This window comes from Netta rufina (genome assembly GCF_964035555.1).
Source record: "Netta rufina genome assembly, chromosome: 2".
In the NCBI taxonomy this organism is placed as follows: Eukaryota; Metazoa; Chordata; class Aves; order Anseriformes; family Anatidae; genus Netta; species Netta rufina.
In genome coordinates this window covers 105065739-105089076 of record NC_140124.1, presented here as the reverse complement: position 1 = coordinate 105089076, position 23338 = coordinate 105065739, and the positions used below count along the sequence as shown (strand labels likewise).

The following is a 23338-nucleotide window of genomic DNA, read 5'->3' as shown; positions in this document are numbered from 1 at the left end:
GTTTCATCAACATTAGGTGAAGAAAGTGCAGGAGGAGAGGGACTGCATGCTCCATGGCTGTGGAAGCTGTGTGGACAGTCACTAAAACCAGTGGTTGTGTAGGATGTGCAAGGTCCAAATCTTTCCCATACAGTTTCCACAGTTTTCAGTCATGTGGGGTGGAGTCCCACAGGCAAAGTGTATCATATATATTATCTAATAGCATCTAATTTTTGTGCGCTTTGCCTGTCATTATGACCAAAATCAAATGAGAATGTCTTAATCAACCCATTCAAATGATCTTATTACTATTATGTTGTATCTAACTAAAAACCAAATACACTGTTTACAAATTCCATCCAAGCTACTTTACCACCAAGTTAAAGGTATGAAACACTGTATTCAAGGACAAAATTCAGTTAAAACAGTCCTCACTTACCTGGTAGAGGGCCACACAGAACAGGAACAGTACCATATAGATGATTTTGTACATGACAATTCTACCCTCAAAGCTGACAAAGAAGAACATGCCCCCACAGACGTAAATCCAGTACTTGATGAACATAGCCATCACCAGCTTCCCCAGAACTTTCATAATATCCTGTTCATCCTCATCATCATCTTCCTCCTCCTCCTCCTCCTCTTCTTCTTCTGCCACTTCTCCCTCTTGCAACTCCTCTTCTGCAAGTACAGAGTTACATTTGACCTCTATTTTGGGGACTTTAATAAGAATCAAAATGGATGGAAAGTAGAATCTCTGCACACAAAACAGAAACTTAAAGACACTATTAACAACAAAAGACTGTATTTGTGAATCACTGTCATGCTTCCAGAGCAAAGAATTTTAACTTTATATGAGCCTCAACTTGCTCCTAGAGCTATACGGTATATTGCTCTATGGCCAAACGCCACTCTTCACTTTGTGATATACAGGTAGCTGTAGTGGAAAATTGGAGCCCAAGGACTGTATAACAGATAACAGACAAAATACTATCCATGGGACTAACCTTACTCCCAGGCAAGAACCTTTTAAACTGGAAAACAAAGAAACCACTAGCACCACCAGAAAATCTCTCTTTTTTGAGTTTAAAGGGATGAATGTCCTTAAGAGAATACTGTGGTTTCCTCCAAAAAACCACAAGCGAGAGAAAACTTTAACATAAAATCAAACAAGCTTAAAAAATATAAATGCTCTGCTAACATTTTTTCAAAGAAACTACCACTTTTCCAGCTTCTTCTCCTGTACCTAAATGACTGCAGAAAAGACCAACTGCTTTTGCCTTACGTGGAGGTCAGGATTCCCCAGTTATTCACCTTGAGAGGCTTGTGGATGGCAGGGTAGGTGTTCCCCTGAGAACAGGTACACATGTACCAGGTACACATACCCAGGTAACAGAGCTTGTCAAGTTCACAGCATGCAGCTGTAATGTTTTTCTTCACATTGAGAACAATATTGAGACTTCACCAGTATTGCCCACTCCTTTTCTTCCACTCACAGTCCTTTCCTCAGACTCCTTCCTTGTTCTTGCCTTTCAAATCCTTGCAGTGTCCAGCTCTGACACTGACCAGATGCTTTACTGAGCCAAACACTGTAGTTAATCAAACAGGAAACTAGATTACAGTCTGGCTTTCTACCATTTCAGTGAATTGAGCTGATTCAGATCAGAATCCAGAGAGACAGAAAAGGGCAACAAATATTTGGGAGAAGATGTGCCCAGTAGCAAAAGAGGGAACAGGTCACTGAGCTGTTGGATTAGCCAAAAATGCAGCTGTCAGCTTGGCTCTCAGGTATGCTTTTGGTTGCATGAGCCCCCACACTGAAAATATACATGCTTATTCTCCCACTGAAATCAGTAGTTTAACTTCTGTTTTTTTTTTGTTTGTTTGTTTGTTTGTTTGTTTGTTTGTTTTTTGTTTTTGTACAAATCTTTATGGACAAGCACAACAACTTGCAAGGAAATTAATAACTGATTTTTCCTCTGGAAACTTTTCTCCTCTTGTGGTTAAACTCCCACAGCAACTCATCTGCTAGTTTGAGTTTGGGACATGGGAATAAACTGATTCTTAAAAAAGTTCCATGGCATTTTTCAAACAAGTCATTTCATGTATCTTTCATAATTTGCAGTTCAACAGTAAAGAGAATTTTCATTTGTTTGGATTTTCTAAAGTTCAAAGCTGTTTTGTTTTTATAACCACTGAGAGACAGTCGCACATAGTTTTGTAATATCTTCCTTAGTACATATCTTGCTAATTAATTTCTGCATTAGGAAACACAATAACTGAAACTTCTATTGTGACTGAAGGACTCTAATAAATTGGACATGGCTTTACCTTTTTCTTCATCTTCTTCACTTCTGACTTTGACCTCAGATAAAGTAGCTTCTTTCAGCTGAAGTGCTTTTTGTTCAGTGAGGTGTTGCCTAAGCAGTAGCCAGAAAGTAATCGTGAAAAGGATCTGCAAACAAAAATCAAAATGAAAACAACAAACTAATTGTAAAACCTATATCCTGCTACTGCAAACATGTCTTCATAAATTTTGCACGCTTTTGTTTTTTCCGTCTACTGGAAAATAGAAATACTGTCATAAATGTCAAAGTGCACCTTTGTGGAAATTGTCATTTAGGAAACACTGTTATTTAGGAAACACCCTGCATTAAACACAAATTCATTTCATCCAACCTGGATGGTGTTATGGTTTTATGATTTGCACTTTTCTATTAACTTTTCACTCTGCATCTTTTCTTATACAGTTCTATTCTACTCTACCTTATACAGTTCTATTCTACCTTATTCTATTCAGTTTTTAATTCCCGTCTTTAAGTTTAAGGACCTTCTCTTTATATATTGCCTGACATAATCTCCATCTGCCCATTTTTGTTCATTTCCCCTTTCTGAAGAAGCACTGGCAGGTAAGTGTATTGTCAATAGGTTTGGTAAAGCAAGAGATTTAGGAGTTTTGGTACTTTCAGTGCTTAAGAGTAATTAATTTAAAAATTACAAAAAATTCTTTGTGTGTCTTGAAGTTACAAAAGACATAGCCAACTGAAAGTGCCTTGCATATGAGATGGCTTTTAATTCTTGGAAGAGATTGAAGTTGATAACTCCACAAAAGAAGGATACCTTAGAAATAAATACATCTCTTTAATGAAGAGTGTATTTTTTTTTGTTTTGAAAAAAAGCTGAATTCAACAACTTTCAATACTTAGATACAGCCAAAATTCAGGAAATGGCACATTACCTATCAAATTCTTGATTTTATATTTACATTTCGCAAAGTTTCTATAGTGGTGCAGAACAAGGACTTATTTCACTACCTTATAAGATATAAGAATAAAATCTCAGGCAGGAAACATGTAAAAGCCAACTAGTTTGTATGCAACAAAATGACAAGGTCAGTAGCATAAAGTAGAGCTCTCCTGTTTTTCATCTAATATGCAAGTACTTCGTGGGAGACAGGTAAAGTCCCACGCTAGCAATAGCTGCTTTCTCTGGCACTGTGGCTAACACTGAGCTGAAGCAGGTCCTCAGCCTGTGTGAATTGTCACTGTTCTTCCTCCAGATAAACTGCTGGAGCTCTGATTTTTGAGACACAAATGTTTGATGTTGTAAAGTACAGATTACTCTGCCATGACTTGCTCCACCTCACTGCTTCATTTACAAGGTCCCTTATAGAGGTCCCTTCCAACCTCAAACATTCTGTGGTTTTGTGAGATTTGCTGAGTGCATTATATTCAGCCTAAAAAAAAAGCAGTAGGCATTTTCTATTATTTTTTTGGGGTGTGGCCAAATCATCATACATGCACAATGGTTTCCTTTCCTGACACCAGCTAGTTTTATGTAAGATACTTGATTATATAGCTAATAAGAAACTATGTCAAAGGGGCTGACATACTAAGATCATTAAAACTCCTTGAGAGATTTACAAAGTCATTGAATCTATAGAATTCATTGAGCTTTTAGCTCTCTTACTTAACTATTTCTACCTTTACAGGTGAAATCATACAGTTTTTGCTAATTTTCAAATGCATTAAAGACCAACAAATGGTTGTCCAAAGGCGCTGCCAACAAGGGAATTCACTTGCAGAATCACTGTGAATGGTAACTAGGAGGCATAAGGGAAGTAATTCACTTATCTCAAGGGAAGCAGTGCCAACTATCTGTACTCTCTGAGATGCCCCTCTTGGGTATTCTATGAAAAAACTTCCTAATTATGCCCATTCCCTCCCCCAGTAGCACTTCTGCCAAACATGTTGCATTTTGTAGTGCTTTCAAGATATCTTTGAAAAAAAATCTATCATGCAGTGAGGTCAACAAACTCTTGTTACTGACATGAAATGGATTCCAACTTCAGTGGCAGACGTACTGCTACTTGTGACAAATCCTAAAGGTGTGAGTAATACTGGTAACTGCAATGATACCACAATTCCAGTTGCCATCACGTTCAAAGACAGACCTGACATAGCATGGGTGACCGAATACAACAAAATGCCATGGTAAATAAAGGCACTAGAACTATGAGTGTCAATTTAACCACCCACAAGTACTGAGTTTACTTCTTTTTCAGATCTTCATATAGCCCTTGCTTTGTTTCCCACTACAAACAGTGGGTGTGCCAGTGACTACATAGGTCTGGGTTTATGTTTTTGAAAGCCAGAAACATCCATGTGCAATACTTATGCTGAAGGGTTCTGAAGTAGGTGAGACAAAGGTACAAGAGGCAAGACTTAAGAGGATAAACATTTATCTAACAAATCTAATCACATCTATTTTCGACCCATTTTATAAAGCCAAAATTTCTATCTACTATGTGTTCTCTACAGAATTGTCAAGAGAACCTATAAATATATCTGAAACATTTGTTTTGGTATTAGCTTTATGAGTAAGAAGCAAATTTCTCAACAGCATTTTTAAACTACTTATCCTTTATTGTATAACTGCTACCAAACGTGGTTATATCAAATACTGAGGATTCTTAAATGTAAAGTGATTCACATTTTCTGTCACAACATATTCATTCTGTGTTTTCATAAAAAAATCTCAGTGGTTTGTAACACTTACCTTTGATGCCAACTCCCCAGGTTCCTTTCTTTCTAAAAAACCCGATACTTGAGGAAGCTCATCATTCTTGAGCTCAATACTCCATATATACTGCAATGTTAGCAGTAGATTTGCATAGAAAACCATGAACGGTGAAGTGATCATGGCATATTTCCTTCGGTCACGAATCATCCACAGTGTACAAGACCAGATCAATAGCACAAAAGTCAACCAGCTGTGATATGTGATACTCCATGCCTTATGAAAAGAAAAAAGAGGGAAAAAATGTCCAAGGATTCATTCAGGAACAATGTTGTGGCATACAGCCAGTTACACTTAACTTATGCTTCTCTGCTTAGCGCACGTTTTCATTGTCTGCATCCATCTTTCATTGGCTTGCATCCATATTAATCAGCTATTGGGCTAGCTACTGTAAAACCCCTTCAAAAACATGTTGAAAATGGATTCTTAAGAAGTCCACAGCTGGGGGGCAAATCCTTCTTTGTACATTAACTGCACACTGGTAAGGTTTGTGACCAGGCTCACTGCTTTTCATTACACCAAATAAACAGAGATGGAAAATCCAGGCTAACTTTAGGGCACAGAGGACCTTCTTGCAAAACTAGCAACAAAGAAATCAGCATAGCAATAGCAAAACATATTTGATACCTGCTTACATTCAAAGCCCTTGACAGACATAAAATTATTCTGGCTCCATACTGTTCTAGCTTTTATAGAAACAATTTAAGATGGAAAGCTAAGGTATTTACACAGCTAGACTGAAAAATAGCTAGTCTACACTAACCATGTTGGATTGCCTCCTATACTTACAACTAGATAATGTTTTAAATAGTTTGCAGAAATCAGTTACTGAAAACTACTCTAGTAAAGAACTGGGGGAAAGGATTTTTTTAAGTGCTTTTTTTTTTTTTTTTTTGCTAACACTGTTATTGATTTAGGACTAAATTCAGCTATATGCTGGTATAACTGGGGAATAACTGTCAACATATTTTAATTTCCCTTTCAATTTAAATTAAAAAATATGAAACATTAAGAATACATCAGTCAGACTAATCCATCCACCTTGGAAATAATGTTTTGTAAGAGTATGTGAAAAACACTAATATGCTACTTCTTTCTTCACATAACAGAATGTAACTTACACTGAGGAATCCTTGGCTATGGAGTAAGTGGAACTTTCATCAGATTATACCATAACGGAATTCATAAATGAATTTGGGTCGAATCATAGGAAATAGAGTTATATCACAAATAGAAAAAGCTAGTACTGCTAAACTACTAGGGAAGGGGAAGGGGAAGGGGAAGGGGAAGGGGAAGGGGAAGGGGAAGGGGAAGGGGAAGGGGAAGGGGAAGGGGAAGGGGAAGGGGAAGGGGAAGGGGAAGGGGAAGGGGAAGGGGAAGGGGAAGGGGACATTGTGGCAATATGAAAACAACTACTTGTTAATGTTTTAGAATACATGAAGCCAGATCCAGATTCTGCACAAGGAGTCTGCTTTTCCTGTCAAAGGACAGTAAATAAGGTGTGAAACTATATGCAAACAAAAAGTATCCAAACTAATTTATTTTATCATTTTTAACACAAAATTCAGCCAAGAAACTTTATGGTTAATTTCATCAGAGTGGAAACATTTCCAAAACAGTAAAACCAAAGCTTGCATTGGTAATATAGACAGAGAGCTAATTACTAAGCTGAAAATTTGCTACAGTTCAAGATACTTGCATCAATTGGGCTTAAAAGCAAACAACAACATTGAAAGAAGAAATAAGGGTGGTAAGTAAAACAATAGCAAAATCATGTTTGTCAAAAAGTTGTATTTTCCTTGAGACCATTCTGAATCCATAAAGGAAACCAGGCTTTCCAGATCTTTTATCTCAGAGAGTACCAGATGCACACTTCAATCTGAGTGGAGCAACAGCATGACGATACTGCTTATAGAGAACCTTTGGAATCACTAAAAAAAACCTCAGCCCCAATTGCTTTCTTTCTCAGTCCTGGAAATGTGATGTTTTATCCAGAACCCTTCATGTTGCCCTATTGATAGATCTATAACTAGTCTGGGAATTATTCATCAATAACCTAAACTGCAGACGCTATATCAACATATTCTAGGCATGATGCAAACACTTACTGAAAACCAACAGATGAAATTACTCTCAGGAAAACACTGAGAAGACACATCTATTTGTAAAATCAACAGCATTATTCTTTTGTTGCCAATACTTACCATCATAGCTATCAGAGCACAAATGTAACTTTGTTTCATAATAAATTGGAACACAGAGACAAGGGCATGCAACTTAACATCTTCTTTTTCCTCCTGGGTAACTTCTTCTTCTTCTTCTTCTCCTTCCTCCTCTTCCTTTTCTAAGTAGAAAAAGAAATTCTTATTTGCAGTTCATACTGGCCCTAAGACTACTGTATGCACTTTCTCCAGGTGAGTAACCCTGGAGTGATTTCACTTGTAATCACTCTAATAGCTACTTCTATATCCTTAGCAAGCTCAAGATGGGAGCCAAACAAACTAACAAACCCAAAACCAAAAACCAACCAGCCAACCAAACAAACAAAAAAACATTTGAGCACAGTAAAGCAACACAAAACCTGCAGTCACTGTGTTGGTTTGCAAAGAGGGAAAGTATTTTAGTTAGTATATGTCTACAGCCTTGTTCACGAAACTGCCAAGTGGTAAGCCATCATTGTAAGGTGATAGCAATTGTTTAAACTTCAACAAGCCAGGGAGCTTACTAAAACAAAAAATAAATGCAAGAGGCAGTAAACTGAGATACAGAAAAAGAAAATATAGAACTAAGGGTAATTCCCACGTAATGCTTTTCACTACCTGACATGTCATCCGAAGGCTCCCATTTGTACTGTGGTGTTGAGTACAGGTCTGCTTTGGCTGGACCATTTTCTAATGGCAGTGTGGGGTGGATGGTGTGATAGTCAGAAGGGTTCCCATTCACTGTTACCAGCAGAACCTACCAGAAGATGGGAGAGAGGCACTGCTTTTAGGGCAGCTTTTACAAGTGTGAGACTCCTATTTCTGTGCTTTGCTTTACCATGGATTGCCAATGGTAAAGGAGCTGAACGAGTAACTGTAGTTGGCTCTTTCCAAATAAACTGATAGTTATAGTCGTGTTGCATGCAAAACTAGTACATAGCAGCTTTCAAAATAATTTTTGGGTAATTTTTCATGCAATATCAGGAGATTTACAAACTGATTTCAGTGAAGTTTTTAACAAACTATAAAATAATTCTGCATCTTAGAACAGTAAGTATCTCCTTAAAAAAAGTGTGGTTTTGTTTTTGTTTTTTTCAAATTCCATAAATTTCACGTTGCATTAGACATTTCAGTGTACATACAAGCAGTCTGAAAATGCACAGAAGTGTGGACACACAAGCAAAAGTGATCATGTTATTCCAGTCAGCCGAGCTATGGTAAATGACTATTTGCATGCTCTTGGCCTCTCCTACTTATAAAATTATGGAAAGGAAAAACAATGTGAAAGTGGATTATATTAACACATGCACAGCTGGGGAAGACTGAGGCCAACTACATGGCTTAGTGCACAAACAATAACTCTTGAGTTCATGTTCTGACACCCTGACTTTCCCAGGTCAAGCTAGCTTTTTACAGACAGCCTGGGAAAGCATCACGATCCCCTGGCCTTAGGTTAAAGCTATAACCACAAAGTCACCCTCCTTCTTAGGCAAGCAAATACATTGAGATTTTCAGACTTAAATTTAAATTTTCAGACTTTAATTTTTCAGACTTACATTTTCAGACTTAAAATTAAGAATACCTGTCTGATTATTTATAGTGGTTATGACAATAGTGTTTATAAATGGCTTTCAATTTTAAATTATTTCTGGAGAGAAATACATTAACTGCAGTTAATAAAAACAGTTCTGTTAATTATTGTTATTGATTCAGCATTTAGCCTACTTCTTAGTACTAATTCAACACTCTCACATGGTTTTCTTTTTGTGAACTAAATTTCAGCACTTGTGCTTGTTTGGATTGGTGTTCCAGCAACCACAATCATAAATATCTCTTGTATTGGCAGGAATTCACATGCAATGGGTTACTGAGAGCAGTATGTGCTAAAGACTGACATGTGTTTAGACTGAGAGATAGAACTGTTATTTTGCCTGCAGAAACTATGCACAGGAATGTTGTGGACTGATTCAGTCTCTCTCTTTCAGAACAGTATCTGGGTTAGGTATATGAAGCAGCACATTAAGATTTGGTTATAACTGCTCTCAGAGTTCATCTGCATCCCCATTCTTCTGAGTATGCTGAATGGCGGGGATGTTTCTGCATTCAGGTTTGTTACAGGATCTATAGCAGTCAAAATAAATCAATCATTTGCTGTCAGCTCAAGCAGGGATTCTATTTTTCTGTAATCCGTAAATTAAACTCATGTGTTGTCAGTCACTCTTTAAAAGCCTCAGCATTTCAACATGAATGAAGGAAAAAAAAATAGAGCAAAAAAGCTAAATCAAGTTTAAAGATGGTTTGCATTAGAAAGCATATTTTGAGATCTTATTTAAACCCAATGAAATAACAAAGATCGTTTGCCAGTTGGTACTACTACAAGTAGTGTAATTTCAAGTGAATTTCAAGTAATTTCAATTGTAAGGCTAATTAGCAGTTTCTCAGCGTAATTGTTAAGGAAGAGAAAGATAATTATATTTAAGACAATCAAGGTTACATGGCAAAAAACAGACTAAACAAAACACAGAAGTTTTTAAAATGTCAGCTAAGCTTGTATTGCCTATATCAGTGAGATCTGTATTACATGTTAAAAAGAATGACAAAATTACAAAGACTAGTAGTATACTAACATCCGATGGCTTGTATTCATCTTGGGTCATTGACAGAAGCTGCAAAAAGCAATGCAAGACAAATTATTAAAGAAGCATGGCTCAAGCATTAATAAGAATTTTTTTTGTTGTTGTTGAATACAGGCATGCATATTTGCTGACTTTTGCATATTTGCATTAAGAAATTCAGAAAGAATTCTTAAAAAGCCAGCAGAATTGTACACGATGCTTCATAAAATTATATTTAGTGTACCGTAAGCATTGACATAATGTATGTTCCTGTGAATTCTGAACCAAAACTGAGACTGTTGCCTTAAATTTTAGGTATTAGCTCAAAGAATTAATCAGTATGACATTATACTGATTAACTGCTTTCTAATGTCTTTCTAATGATCCAGTGCTTAAAAACTAAGTTTTAAAAGATCATTAGAATTACTGTAATTATAAAACTACTTCTGATGAAATGTTTATACTAATATAAAATGTGATACTTATAACTGCTAGCAATATTCTTTTCATTAAGTAGAAATATTTTTCACTGAACAAAAAATATTGGCTTTAACCAAGGCTGAATGATTAAATGCTGAGTGAACACCAGAATATGAAGTAACACCTGCAATGTGCTATGTCAAGAAAGCGCACTAAAGCATCAAAAGCTATATCCACCAGTTTTGTCTTTCCAAAATATTTTCCACTCAGGTCAGTGAGAAATGTTTCTAGAGATATGTGATTCATAGGGGAAACAAAACTGTGCTTTTAAAATTCTGTTAGAAGTCCCAAACTCCTATTTCTGTACCATTTTATTGCTTACTTTGTGTTTGTCCACAAAGATTTTTAGGAAGTATTTTCAATGCATGACTTCTCTAGCTTTTCTGTAATAGCTGTTGAAGATACTATGTTGAAAAATGAAAAATTTCCACGGAAAAATTGAGATTGCTAAATGTAAGAACCTACAGTAGTAACTGATTGTTATTGTTGTTGTTTGATAGAGTAGGTTCAGTCCATTTGTTTGCTAGCTCATTGTTACTATTATAATGGAGTTTGGAGGAGCTTAAGTATATGTGGCTCAATGGAGTATTTATAAATCACAAATTCGACTGCAACTCGTTAAATGAAATTTTACATTGTAGCTGGTGAGGACTGATGACAGAAAGCTGATCCTTTCCTGGAGATTTCCCAGCAACTGTCTTCCCTACAGACATCCAGCAAGGGCACCAGTACACCTGAAGGAAGATAAACTGGTGGTTCCTCTTTACTGACTGTGGTAATTAGCAACAAGGTAACAAGGCAGATCAGAACTTTACATCAGGATTTAGCTCCCTGGCAGACTTTCTAGCTGTTTTGAATAAAGATAGTGACCTGATGCCAAAAGATTTGCTCTAAATTTCTAAAATGCAGAAGCCAAAAGCAAGGAGCATGTTCTTTTACGTCCTTACGCTGGCTCCGGTTTTAGCTTTATTATTTTTTTCAAAATAAATTTCCTACTCTGCCACACAGACTTGGTATTGTATCTTAGTTCTATAAACACACATTCAGTTCTTCCTACTATTTAATACTGCTTCCATTAATTTCAAAGTAACTGTCATAAAATTGAGTGATGGTTTTAAAGACATTTAATGCAGAGACCCTTCCCACTTCAGCCTTACTTTTCTCTCATCAGTTGTATAGTGGCTTGCATACCACAGACTGCGTCTTCTCTCCGCTGTCATTGGAATTGGGCTGCAGGCTATTTCTTTGTCATCCTCTCTGCTATCAGATTTCTCTTCTTCGTCAGGTATCTGCTAAACAACACAAATGGCAGCACTAGTTACTAGTCTAGATAAAAATCTCATAAGAGGAATTTAAATTTTCCCCTAATTGATGCTCCCTCTCTGAAATATGTCCTTGAAATACCTTTTAGTGTTTAAAGCACTCTATCGTATTAAACGTATCGTATTATCGTATCGATTATCATATCGACTTTGACTGAGATAACATTTTCATAAATGTTGACAGGGCTTTTCTATAACTGCTAGTCCATCAATGCCATGATGCTTCCTGTTAGTTACAAGACACCAGAATCACACTGATTTCCACTTTTTATTACTTTAGTATACAGTCATACCATAGACACAAAAGTTTGATTTTATGAGCAGTGAATTGAAAGAAAATTAAATCTTCCCAACTGCATATATATGTGAAAAGACAATTCTGCTTCATTAAACAGCTGAAGAATTGAAAAGAAAGGTCAAAACCCTATCAGCATAAGTAACAATATTTGAAGTCTAACCTTACATAAAAATCCATGCCTCAATACATAACAAGGTAGTCAGTAACGGTCATCCATTGAGGTTTGTCTAGTCTTTCTTCTGTGTTGAACTAGAAATATTTGTGTGTGTACTCGTGTTCACATGAAGGACAAAAAAATGACTGGAAAAAGCCAACGTGGATTTACCAAGAGTAAAGCATGCTTGACGAACCTGACTGTTTTTTAAGCTGAAACAACTTGCTCAGTGGATGAAGGGAGAGCAGCTGATGTCAGCTATCTTGATTTTATCAAGTTGTTTAACACAGTGTACCACAGCATCCTTGCTGACAAGCTGGTAAAATACTGATTGGACAAGGTGTATAGAGAACGGGTAGAGAACTGGCTAGACTGTCGTGCTTGAGGTGGGGTGATTAACAGATCAAAAACAAAATGGTAGTCAATCATAAGTGCAGTTCCTCAGGGACTGATGTTAGGCCTGGTACTATATGCTATCTTCAAAACTACCTGGATTATATCATGGGGTTGAATGCACCCAAACAAAGTTTATGACACTGAACTGAGGGATGAGGCAAATGGGCAACCACACAGACAGGCTAAAAGAATGTCCCAACCAAAAATGCACAGGTTTAACAAAGATAAAGTCCTTCATCTGGGACAGAATGCAGCAGTAAAGGCTATGAGCAGAGTTGGTGGGGAGCTGCTCAGGTGAATACGTCCAGAGGGTTCTAGTGCACAGCAAGCTGAACGTGAGCCAGCAGTGAATGACAGCAGCAATGATGGCCATGTCCTAGGCTGCTCAGTCCAATCTACTTGTCAAGTGTCAAACCATACCTGCAATACCGTGCCCAGTTCTAGTTCTCCCCAGTTTAAGACAGACAAAATCTAGGGAGGGTACAGCAGAGAGTTGTCAGAATGATCATAGGGCTGGAGAAGCTGAAGGATGCAGGAGTTGTTCCTTGTTTATTTATGTATTTATTTATTGCTGCCTTCCAATACATACAAGGCAGTTTTAGAGAAGACAGAGGTACTGTCCTCACAAGCAGGCATGATTATAGGACAAGAAGCTACGGGCACAGTTAGTTTCAGTAAAATGTTTTTTTGGATAAGAAAAAAAATCACTGTGAGAATAGCTAATCACTGGCACAGGATGTCTTTGCTGGAAAAATCCAAGATTTAGCTTGATAGGCCCTTGGACAACTTAATCTGAGGCCCTGCTCTCACATGCCATAGGACCAGATGATCTCCTGAGGTCCCTTCCAACCTAGTTTGTTTGGTAATTCTATGATTCTCTACGATGCACATGCTCTATTTCTTCACCTTTGACAGGATCTATTACCACCAGAAGTAGGATTGCTAATGCGCCAGCCTTAACTCCATTTTAATTTCATGACCCAGCAGGAGTATGGGGGCATCTCAAATAGAGTGAACATGGTTGTGTTTATAGAACAGCATCAAACAGGAGACAGAGGTGAGCGTACAAAAACTGTGCTGGGTTACAGCTCCTCTCCAGGCTCTTACAGATGCACTATCCCTGCACTATCCCTCTTCTCCTTGCAATCCTGAACTTCACAGCTGAGCCCTCACCAAGTAGCAGGATCATCTGCTGTTCATACTAGTAAGAAGATGAAGCTCAAATGTGCTGCTAAAGGGAGAAAGGGGGTGCTCTAGAGCCAGTAGGCTACATGTGAAAACTGAGCATCTCCATCAAGGTGTTGCTCAGCAGGACTCACCGGCCCCTGGGATACCATCAGGGAGAAGCTGCCACAACCGAAGCTACTCTGCTTTCTGCCTTTGCCTGGTTTCTAATCTGGAACCTTTAGACTTCAATCTGACTTTTTAGTTCATTAATATTTGACATCTTTACTTCCTTAGTTTTCTGGTCTCTTGTCTCATTCCAAGACTTGATGTGTTCTTTAGGTTTTTGGCTCTGATGGAAATAATAAGCATTCAGAACATCAGAAAAAGGTATGCAAGGCCATAGAATGAATATTATTGAATAATAACAGCTATTTCACTCTGCTGTCCATTAATGCCTGGATGTTTATTTCAAAACTAGTAGGAATGGTAAGGATTAAAGGTAAACTACCTATACTTTAAACACTGCTTCAAAGAACTTACTTTCTTGTGGGCAAAATTTCTGTAACATCAAGTATGGAGACTTGATTCTAACAAGAAATGAAAAATGCTCTAGTGGGGTTCAACATTCCTATTTAACAAATTTTGAACTACAAAATTCAAAGAATTACCACATTCTGCTGTCTTTCTTCTCAGCCTCCACCACTATTAGTTAATTTATTGTGCAAAATTCTCAACCACACAGCTATAAAGCCCTGCTGCATGAAATCACCCCTATTCAGCTTCATAAAACCACTCCTGCTGAGTACACCAGTGCTTGCATAACCTGGAACCCAAGGCAAGGTCTTATTGACTTCAACAGGACTTAAGTGACGGTTCAGAAGCTGTGCTGAGCTGCAGCCAAGATACAGACACACTAACTTTAATTTTGAAATTGCCCTGTTATTAACTATAAAATAACCAGCCAAGACAACTAATTGTCACATTTTATTTCAACCTGAACAAATGGTTTGTAAGAACTAGGCATGAAGAAAGTGCTCATTTTGTACTTTCTACTTAGCAGACACTTTTATTTCCATTTCAAATGAAACATAAAAAAATCAACCTTTAGTTTTCAACAGGACTATCCACCTGCTCTCATACTTTACTTAAATCCTGTCTACTGCCAACAAAGAGATATTTTGTAGTATAAAAGCTAGTTTTCAGCTGCAGTTTGTGTCTCAAAGGCAGGGCATCAAATTAAGCTTTATGGGAACTAGCTGTTGGAAAGGGTTCTCATTGCTTCTGCAAAGTCAGTTGATGCATTAGAATAAGAATAAATCAGGATGTTGGGCAGAGGTCTGCAAAGTTACCCATGGGAACAGGACATCCAAACATCCTCCATTCCAATCCTAACACTAAGGCCCTATTTTTTAAATCTTGACTTGGATAAACAATGGTTATTAATTTAGTTTTACTTCTGAGACAGTAAATGGCAGCACATTTCAGATATGATTGTATATTTACATTTGATTGCAAAAGGGCATTCCTAGCCCAAGTGTAACATGAAATAAACTGATCTTGTGCTTAAAATACTTCTTATTGCCATTTAAAACTTTAACATAACTGCACACCATAAAGAACTGTTTATCAATAGCATTCAGTTTGCACCAGGATGACCAAAAAAGTACCAGAAGACCTAAGATGTAGACAGTGATTTCAGTAACACATTTGTAGCCTAAGAGACTATAAGGGACAGTGGGTGGTTTTGTTTTATCTTTCTCAGAAGAGGAAAAAAAAAAAAGAAAACACAGTAGTAGTCATTCATATGATTACAACTTGCAGGAGTCCTTTGACTTGAATAACTCTTCCAGTTCTTCCCCTACCTGACCAGCTCTCAAACTCCTCTTAATTCAAACGATCTTAAGAAGTTTTTAAAGAGCAAAACCATAAACTAAATTGCTGTAACTCAGTTGAGTTCTGTACTATTCTTTACCATTCAACAGACAGTATGAATGGGCCCTATTCATATATTCAGTCCTATTAGTTACAACTATGAACTGAAATCTCCAGAGGCAGATTGCCTCCTCTAATTTGCAGAGGTAGAATTTCACAAGACTCAATTTTAGAACAAATCAGATCCAAAATATTAGGCAGAAGAAAAGCAAAACTTCCACTGACCTCCAAAAGTGTTTTGCAGGAGTAAGGTTCATACAGAATCCCACATAGACCAACCATACTCTTTGAAATCTCATACTTGCTGTACTTTGATAGACTGTGGTGCACACACAAAAAGCTTTCCGCTTGAAACTCAAGATTTGAAGTGGGCATTGTTTTTGTAAAATTGTTGACCAGCTGTGGGATTCAGAGACAATCTCAAGAGTATCTGTCTCAGAGAGCACTCCTACTAAAATTCAGCAGGAATTTTATCCGCAGGAGGACTCCAAGATGCTATTCACATGAGAAGGAATAAATGCCAGAGCCTACATGTCTTAAAATCTGCTTTCAGAATTTGCTGCTCAAGTATTACATGTACTTTATGTACATCTTTTTAAACTGAGTATGTATGCCTCTACACATAATTTAGTATACATGGTTTGTTCAAAACAGGTTCTGTTCACAAGATTCTTTTGAACAAAATTTCAAAGGTGAGACTTTTTACTGTACTTTAACAGCAATATTTAGAGAACTACCTTACATTAAGCAACACAGTATATCAACATTGCCATCTATCCATCTATCGGTAAGTTAGTGGTGAGTTCCTAAATGCAGAGTAACTTTGAAATCACTGGGAACTGCAAAGGCAGGTTATGTCCTTAGTCTGTAATGAATCAAATGTACCAGAAATTCACAAGCGAAAAATTGTTCCAATGAAACCTGAAATAAAACTATTTCTGGATTTAAATAATACACAATAGATTCTACCAAAAGAAACCTAATAAGAGAAAGATGAATGCTGGATCTGTGGCTCCAGTCAAGGATAAACAAAATGCATATAGCTGAAAAAGGGCATAAGAAAAAGTTTGTAAAAATGGTAAATATTGCAAATCCCAGCATCTCTTTTTAATGAAATGAACTTGCAGCACTATATTACGTGCCTCAAAAATAAACATAAATTTAGGGTTATTATTTTATTTACAGTGCTCTCCTTTTTAAGAATCCATTTCTCTTCAGAGGGAAGCATTGTTCCCTTGACATAAGAAGTCCCCATGGGGGTGCCAATACTTTCTATTGCCTTTCAAGTAGCCATGGGTTTGAGAGACCTCTTCTGTTCTTCAATTAATCTGTTCTAATATTTGCTCACTCTAGCCTAATTGCTTGGAAAACACCTCTAATTCAACCCGTTTCCAATTCTCAGAGACTGATTTTAGCGTCTTATGGGAATATCCATTTTAGTACACACAAGTAGTCTAAAAGAAAGAAGTGCAGGCAAGTACAATCTAGTGTGGACTCTGGTCCACAAAGGAACTTTCAGGATTCATACTGTCTCAAGACAAACAGGTCCATTTCTCTCCACAGAAAAAACACAGTAATCAACTTACACCTGTCACCAAACTTTAAGATTGTATGAAAGTTGAAAGTTGAAACTGAAAGTTGGATGAAAGCAACCCAGGTTCTGGAAATGAATTCCCTAAGATGCTAAGATCACACAGCTCCCACTAACTGCATTTCACATGTGGTTACTCCTCTGTGAATGGTTCTCATGGTTTTCTTACTAAGTTTGTGAGACATGAAGTATTAGTTACAGCTTCAGTGCTAAAATCATATTATTATCTGGAAATCTCAGTTTTCATTTAAGAAAAAAAAAAGAAAAAAAGAAAAAAAAAGAAAGAAAGCACAGCTGCTGCAGCTGCAGAAAAATAAAAAATTAAACAACCCAATGCCAGAGGGCACTGGATCACAATCTTTTAAAACCTTGTGACTTCAAAAAACCTAGTCTTAAGATTTCTGGAAACTCAAGGCATGATTTTTTAATAACTCAAGCTTACAGTTCTGGAGTCATTCACCTTTAATTACTAGGCTCAACATATGTAAAACCCAAATATCAGATATCTAACTTCAGAGGTGATATATTTTGTGTGTCTTTTTAAGCATTAAACTGCTACATTATACATTATATGAGGAAACACCCTTAAAATAACAAAATCTTAAACATTTTTACTCGTTACTACAAACTCCACTAACTCACAGTTCAGTATTTTCATTGTGGTTTACAGCACAGCTGAACCTAAACTCCAGAACTCATGTCAAACCTCAGAGGATTAAAATAAACAATGCTTAGGATCACCCTACCTTTGGGTTTATATTCCCTCTTTTCCTGGAACAGGAAGAGGTAAAAATCTACCTTTTGTCTCCTTTTTCTCTTGCTTTTAAACATAAGTGGGGATTTTCATTCAGGGTCACAGATTCAGGAGCAAAGGTTTTCAGAAATTTTTTCTCTCTCTGCGATAAAATTTCAAATCTCTGTCTTGTCTCATGGTATCCTGTGCCAGCCTGTATCCCACTGCAGTTCTGCTAGACAACAAGCCCTATGTGTTTGCTTTCCATTTGATAGCCTACATTGCACTATACTGATACTGGCTTTCTAAATCACAGTAAACATTAATGATCTGCCATTGCATTCATTATTTAAGAAGAATATCCATGTAAAAGCTTCTATCAGACTCTTGAAGACACCTATCAAAAAGCCTGAACTCAAGCTTGCACTTGTCTCTTTCCCTGAATTTTCTTGAATGTTTGCTTGTCTGTGAGGAATTACCTGCACTGGTCAGTCTCACAATCATTAGCACTAAAGAGAGAAGGAAATCACACTTACAATGGGCTCTTGTAGCCAAAGGCGGATTAGAGTTGCGAGGGTGTAGTACATCACCAGCAGTAAGATTGGATTAGCATGGTGATACCAATGCAACTCTTGATTTTTGATGATCATCCAAGTGCTTGAGCAGTTTGTCTGAGTAAGAGAAGTTACACCAAACAACCTGTGGATATGAAAAAAACCACCAATGAAGTTAGAGAACAAATATCAAAACTTATATTGCTTAAGAATATTTTTGCTTACTTACAATACTGATTGTCCTGTTTAGATCTTATCTAAAACACAGTGAATATTTTCATTCCACAATATTTAGTGAAAAGGAATGGTCTTTTGCACTTAGTTTTCAACATAAAACATGGGAGTATAATATTATTGCACCTATCGTGTCCAATGTAAAAACTTTAAATGACCCGAGCCCTTTTAGCTCAGAGCTACAGAAAAGGGGGAGAGAGAATCTAGATGCGTGACCATTTGGCAAATCACAGTAACATGGCATTTCAAAGTGATTTAGTAAACTGACATACAATGCCATTCCACACGCTCTGCCAGCACAGAGCTGTAAAGCACATGTCCTTAGCACATTGAACAGTTTACTGAAAATTAAAAAAGAAAAAAAAAAAACTATGAAAAATTGCTGTCTAATTATAGAAAAAACTTATAGACATATAGAGCTCCACTGAATTAATGGCTTTTGTGAACAATGGAAAACATTTGGCAAAGCAATTGCTCTGAATGATCATATCATTGAGGAAAAAATAAAGATGAAAAATTAATTCCATAATTAATGTAGTTGCAGAATTAATGATATATTTGACTATTTCTTGAAAAACTAGGATTTCACCAAGTAAGAAACTCATGCCAAAAAAACCCACACTTAATTAAAAACAAACAAACAACAACAAAAACAACATCAACAAACAAACCACAACATTTTTAATTTAAGACAAGATATTAGATGCTTTATACCTGAAACAAAACCAGTAGGAAGTCATCGTTAAATTTTTTTTTGGTCTTAAATATTTTGCAGAAATCCAGAGCTAGTTCATAACATTACCACAGCACATATCAGTATTCATTATATCAGTTTGTTTGTTTGTTTGTTTTATTGATAAGCTTCTTCTACAATGTGTATGAGAGTTAGAGTTTTTGATTTTTAGAAGAAATAGATTTCATCTAAATGATGGTTAAGGAGAATCATTTATTGAAAGAACAAAAACCCCAAACTCTGCTAATTCTAAAAGAGTAAAACAAATATATTAAAAAAAATACATATATTTATTTCATTTGTTTGTTTACTTGTTTTCTTGCTAGGGGATTTAATCATGAATAGTATACGTCTAAAAGATTACTTCTTTTACTTACTAGAATCCAACACAAAAGGGTGAATGAATACAATTAGTATGATATTCAACAGAGATCTACTGCCTGAAATCTGCCTTTTCAATGCTGTAAAGTGAAAATCAAGTGAAAATGAATGGGTTATGCCTGTTCATTCACTGGGGATTAGTGGCATGGGTATAATACCATTAACTGCCAGAACTAGTGTTTTATTAAACAATTTATCAGAACTCACTTCTCACTCTGATTGTCAACATGAGCCAAAGACTATAAATTGAGTAATTCTCAGAGTTTTTGGGTGGATCCAAGGTTGGAAAAAAAAAAAAAAAAAAAAGAAAAAAGAAAAAGATTCTGCATACAAAATGAAATGTTGTAATTTAAAGGGGAGCTGTGTAGAATCCAAGCAAATTCAGAGCCAGTGTTACAGTTTTGGCCATCTGGCCAAAATACATGCTGAACTGTATTCTGTTCATATTTCTAACAGCATAGGGGAACATCTTGTTTTATCTACTTTCCTCTGCCATCTGACTTGAAAGTTTTCCCCATCAGTGATCAGGGTTGTTGAGCTCTATTAGTTTCATCTTCTACCTCTATTTAATAATGCATTCTTTCATCTCTGCTTCATTTTAATATTTTCTGTGTAAGCACAGTATGAATTACCCTACTTCTGTTTCATAAATGTCTCAGAATCAGAGTGCAATTCAATTCTTACTGAAGTGAAAAGTCTTTCCATTGCCAGTAAATGCTGAGTATTTCCTACAGAAATAGGGAAAAACAGATCTGAACCCTTCTGCCAGGCAGACCTGATCTTATTATCACATATTCCATTCTGCTGTATAATGTACTATAAAGTCTCAAAAACTTGTGTTTTCCTTTCATCTCCACTGAAGAGATGTTTACTGTGATTCCACATGATCTTACCAGTCAGGAAAATTTATTACATTTCAGTTAAATCCTCATTCTCTTAGTTTAATCTGTTTACTTCATATAATCCATACTTTCTACAATGGGGCTTAATTCTGCTCCAATCTGGTCCTGCATTCACCAAATACCAACAAGTTATAACATACCTCTTCCCTCTTAGCTGTGACCTTATCCACAGTATATCTATTTATCTCATAAATCTTGAACCTAGAAAAACTGCTGCTCGTTTCTGAGGTCTTCTGAGTTTTTGAGAATTGTTAGTCACAAAGGTACTCAACACAACATTTCCCATGAACCAAATTCAATATACTCTGAAGTCTTGGGAATGCTCATTCTGTCTAGGCCTTCAGTAAGGCTACAAGTTGCTACTCATTCAATATTTATGCTTGAAAATTATCGTCAATGAGAATTGCTGGCACAGAACATTAATCAAAGACATACAGTCATCTTCTCTTATTTAAAGCTTTTAAACACACAGGAATAACTGCTGTAAAACTTGTAAGAATTTATAGTATGCAAAACTTATTAGGGCGTTTCCCAGTTCTGCATACTTAATTCCACAAAAATGTCATTATTCTCAGTTGTAATCAGGATCAGCTATATTTGCCTCCAGCTCTGATCTTAGTGTGACTTTGTCTTAGTCAACATATATGAATGCCATAAGTAAACCCAAAATGAGTCCTAGGTGAGAGAAACTGGATTCCAAACAAGACAAGAATGTCTGGATACAGAAGACAAAACAAATACATGAAGACCTTTTGCTAGTGGAAATTGTTTACCCTTCAAAAGTCTGCATTTAACTTCATGAACAAATAGAGTTTTGTCAGATGCAATAAATTCACTTTTCTATTCTTGCAAAGAAGCAAAAATTGTGTTTTTCAAAGTCCTCATCAGTATTCTGAAAAATGCATTTTATTTAAAAACATAGCAGAAATCATTTGGAAATTTTTAGAAACTATAAAGGGCCAAAAGGAACTAAAATGTCTGACTGAGGCATGATCTGAAATAGCATGTGAAAAGCAGTTCTAAAAAGGGTGATATCTATCTATCTATTCAATTCCTACTCCACTCACTCATTTTCCCAGCAAAGCTTCCTATTGAATCTGTGAATCACCCTTCCGGCAGGCACACTTTGATCATCTGTGACTTTCTGACAAAGCTGTAAACTATGACCATAAAAACAAACAAACAAACAAACAAAAACAAACAAACAAACAAAACACAACCACAACTAACCAAACAACAACAACACACACACAAAAATACAGTGCTAAAAAACTTTTGATATCTAACAAAAATCAGAAGAGTAATTCCAATTTTATTTGAAAACAGAAAAAAAATTACTTTTGTACTCAGACAGTTGACCTAAGGGGCTGCCAAAGCACCACATTTTATTATTCTATTATGCAGATTGCTAAAATCTCCCCAGCATGCATTAGTTTAGTATTACATTAATATAGAAAAATTGACAATAATAGTAAGTTGTTGTGTAAAGTGTGAACATATATGATTATATTAACAAATCAAATTAAATGTATCTCTCATATACAGAATTATCAAACAGAATAAATACAGATCTGTTCAGTCTGTGAATTTTGCCCCCTGTAAAAATGGGGTGGAATATTTTTTTTTTGTAAAAATATATCTGTCAGTTTGGATTCTGGATGAACTGGTGTTTTAGGAGTTGACTTCAGACCAGGATTTGTCTTGTAATTTCCAAGGCCAGGATGGGAAGTAATAATTCTGACTTCCTGCATAAAATAGGACACACCATAATTCTTATACTGTACAAATAATTTGTGGTTGGATTAAAGTTTATAGTTAAGAAAGGCATCCAATCTCAGTTTCAAGTGATACCAGATCTTTTATTGCCATACTATTTCCTATAGCATTTAGTCTCTATAATAGTTTTGTCTAGATGAGCTTTCCAGTTGCTACATCTTCCTACAATACTGTGTACTACTTTACATACTACTTTTCACACTACTTTTAACTACACAACAGGCCAGAAGTCATTTTCCTGTATCTTCTCTGAGCTTCCCAGTTTACAGCAACCTCATACAACAAGTCAGAACATCTACAGTCCACCTCCATCACACTGCACAGCTTTCACCTGTTTGCATGGCCTAGGGGTTGTACTTGGACACCAGCCAGATATCAGAGTTGAAGCCCATATTCACATATTCATCTAAATACATTCAGGCTTCTTTGGACAGTTTAATGTCAATTAGGAAATAGCTGAAAGCTATTTTATTGCTACAATATTAGACCTGAAGTTTCTGAACTGGTCATTGCAAAACCTTTATGCACTTATACACAAAACAAAACAAGCAAGCAAGCAAAGAAAAATCAAGGACAATTAAGCTTTCTTTATTTCCTCCTAACTAACAGCTGTTACCTCTCATCTCTTTTGTCTTCACAACATGCTAGCCAATTCTATAAAAATGACACTAAGTTCCTCTGAATTTTCTGAAAATGGCTCACTGGTAAGACAATGTGATGGAGGTGGAGGTGAAGATGGAGGTGGAGACGGAGAGAGAAGAACAGAATCCCAAAATGTGACAGGCTTTGGAGGCAGACAAAGAACTCCCAA

The 23338-nt window shown here is 36.4% G+C and overlaps 1 protein-coding gene across 1 annotated transcript in view; it reads right to left on the bottom strand.

The window, feature by feature from the left end:
* PIEZO2 (piezo type mechanosensitive ion channel component 2) overlaps nucleotides 1-23338 on the bottom strand; it is a gene marked incomplete at both ends in the record, with an annotated part of 307245 nt that overhangs the window by 82411 nt on the left and 201496 nt on the right. Inside the window, 8 exons of the mRNA XM_084281658.1 lie at nucleotides 419-660; nucleotides 2311-2434; nucleotides 5038-5274; nucleotides 7263-7402; nucleotides 7875-8016; nucleotides 9887-9925; nucleotides 11512-11643; nucleotides 18484-18646. Coding sequence (XP_084137784.1) covers nucleotides 419-660; nucleotides 2311-2434; nucleotides 5038-5274; nucleotides 7263-7402; nucleotides 7875-8016; nucleotides 9887-9925; nucleotides 11512-11643; nucleotides 18484-18646 — 1219 coding nt within the window. The remainder of the gene's footprint in view (nucleotides 1-418; nucleotides 661-2310; nucleotides 2435-5037; nucleotides 5275-7262; nucleotides 7403-7874; nucleotides 8017-9886; nucleotides 9926-11511; nucleotides 11644-18483; nucleotides 18647-23338) is intronic.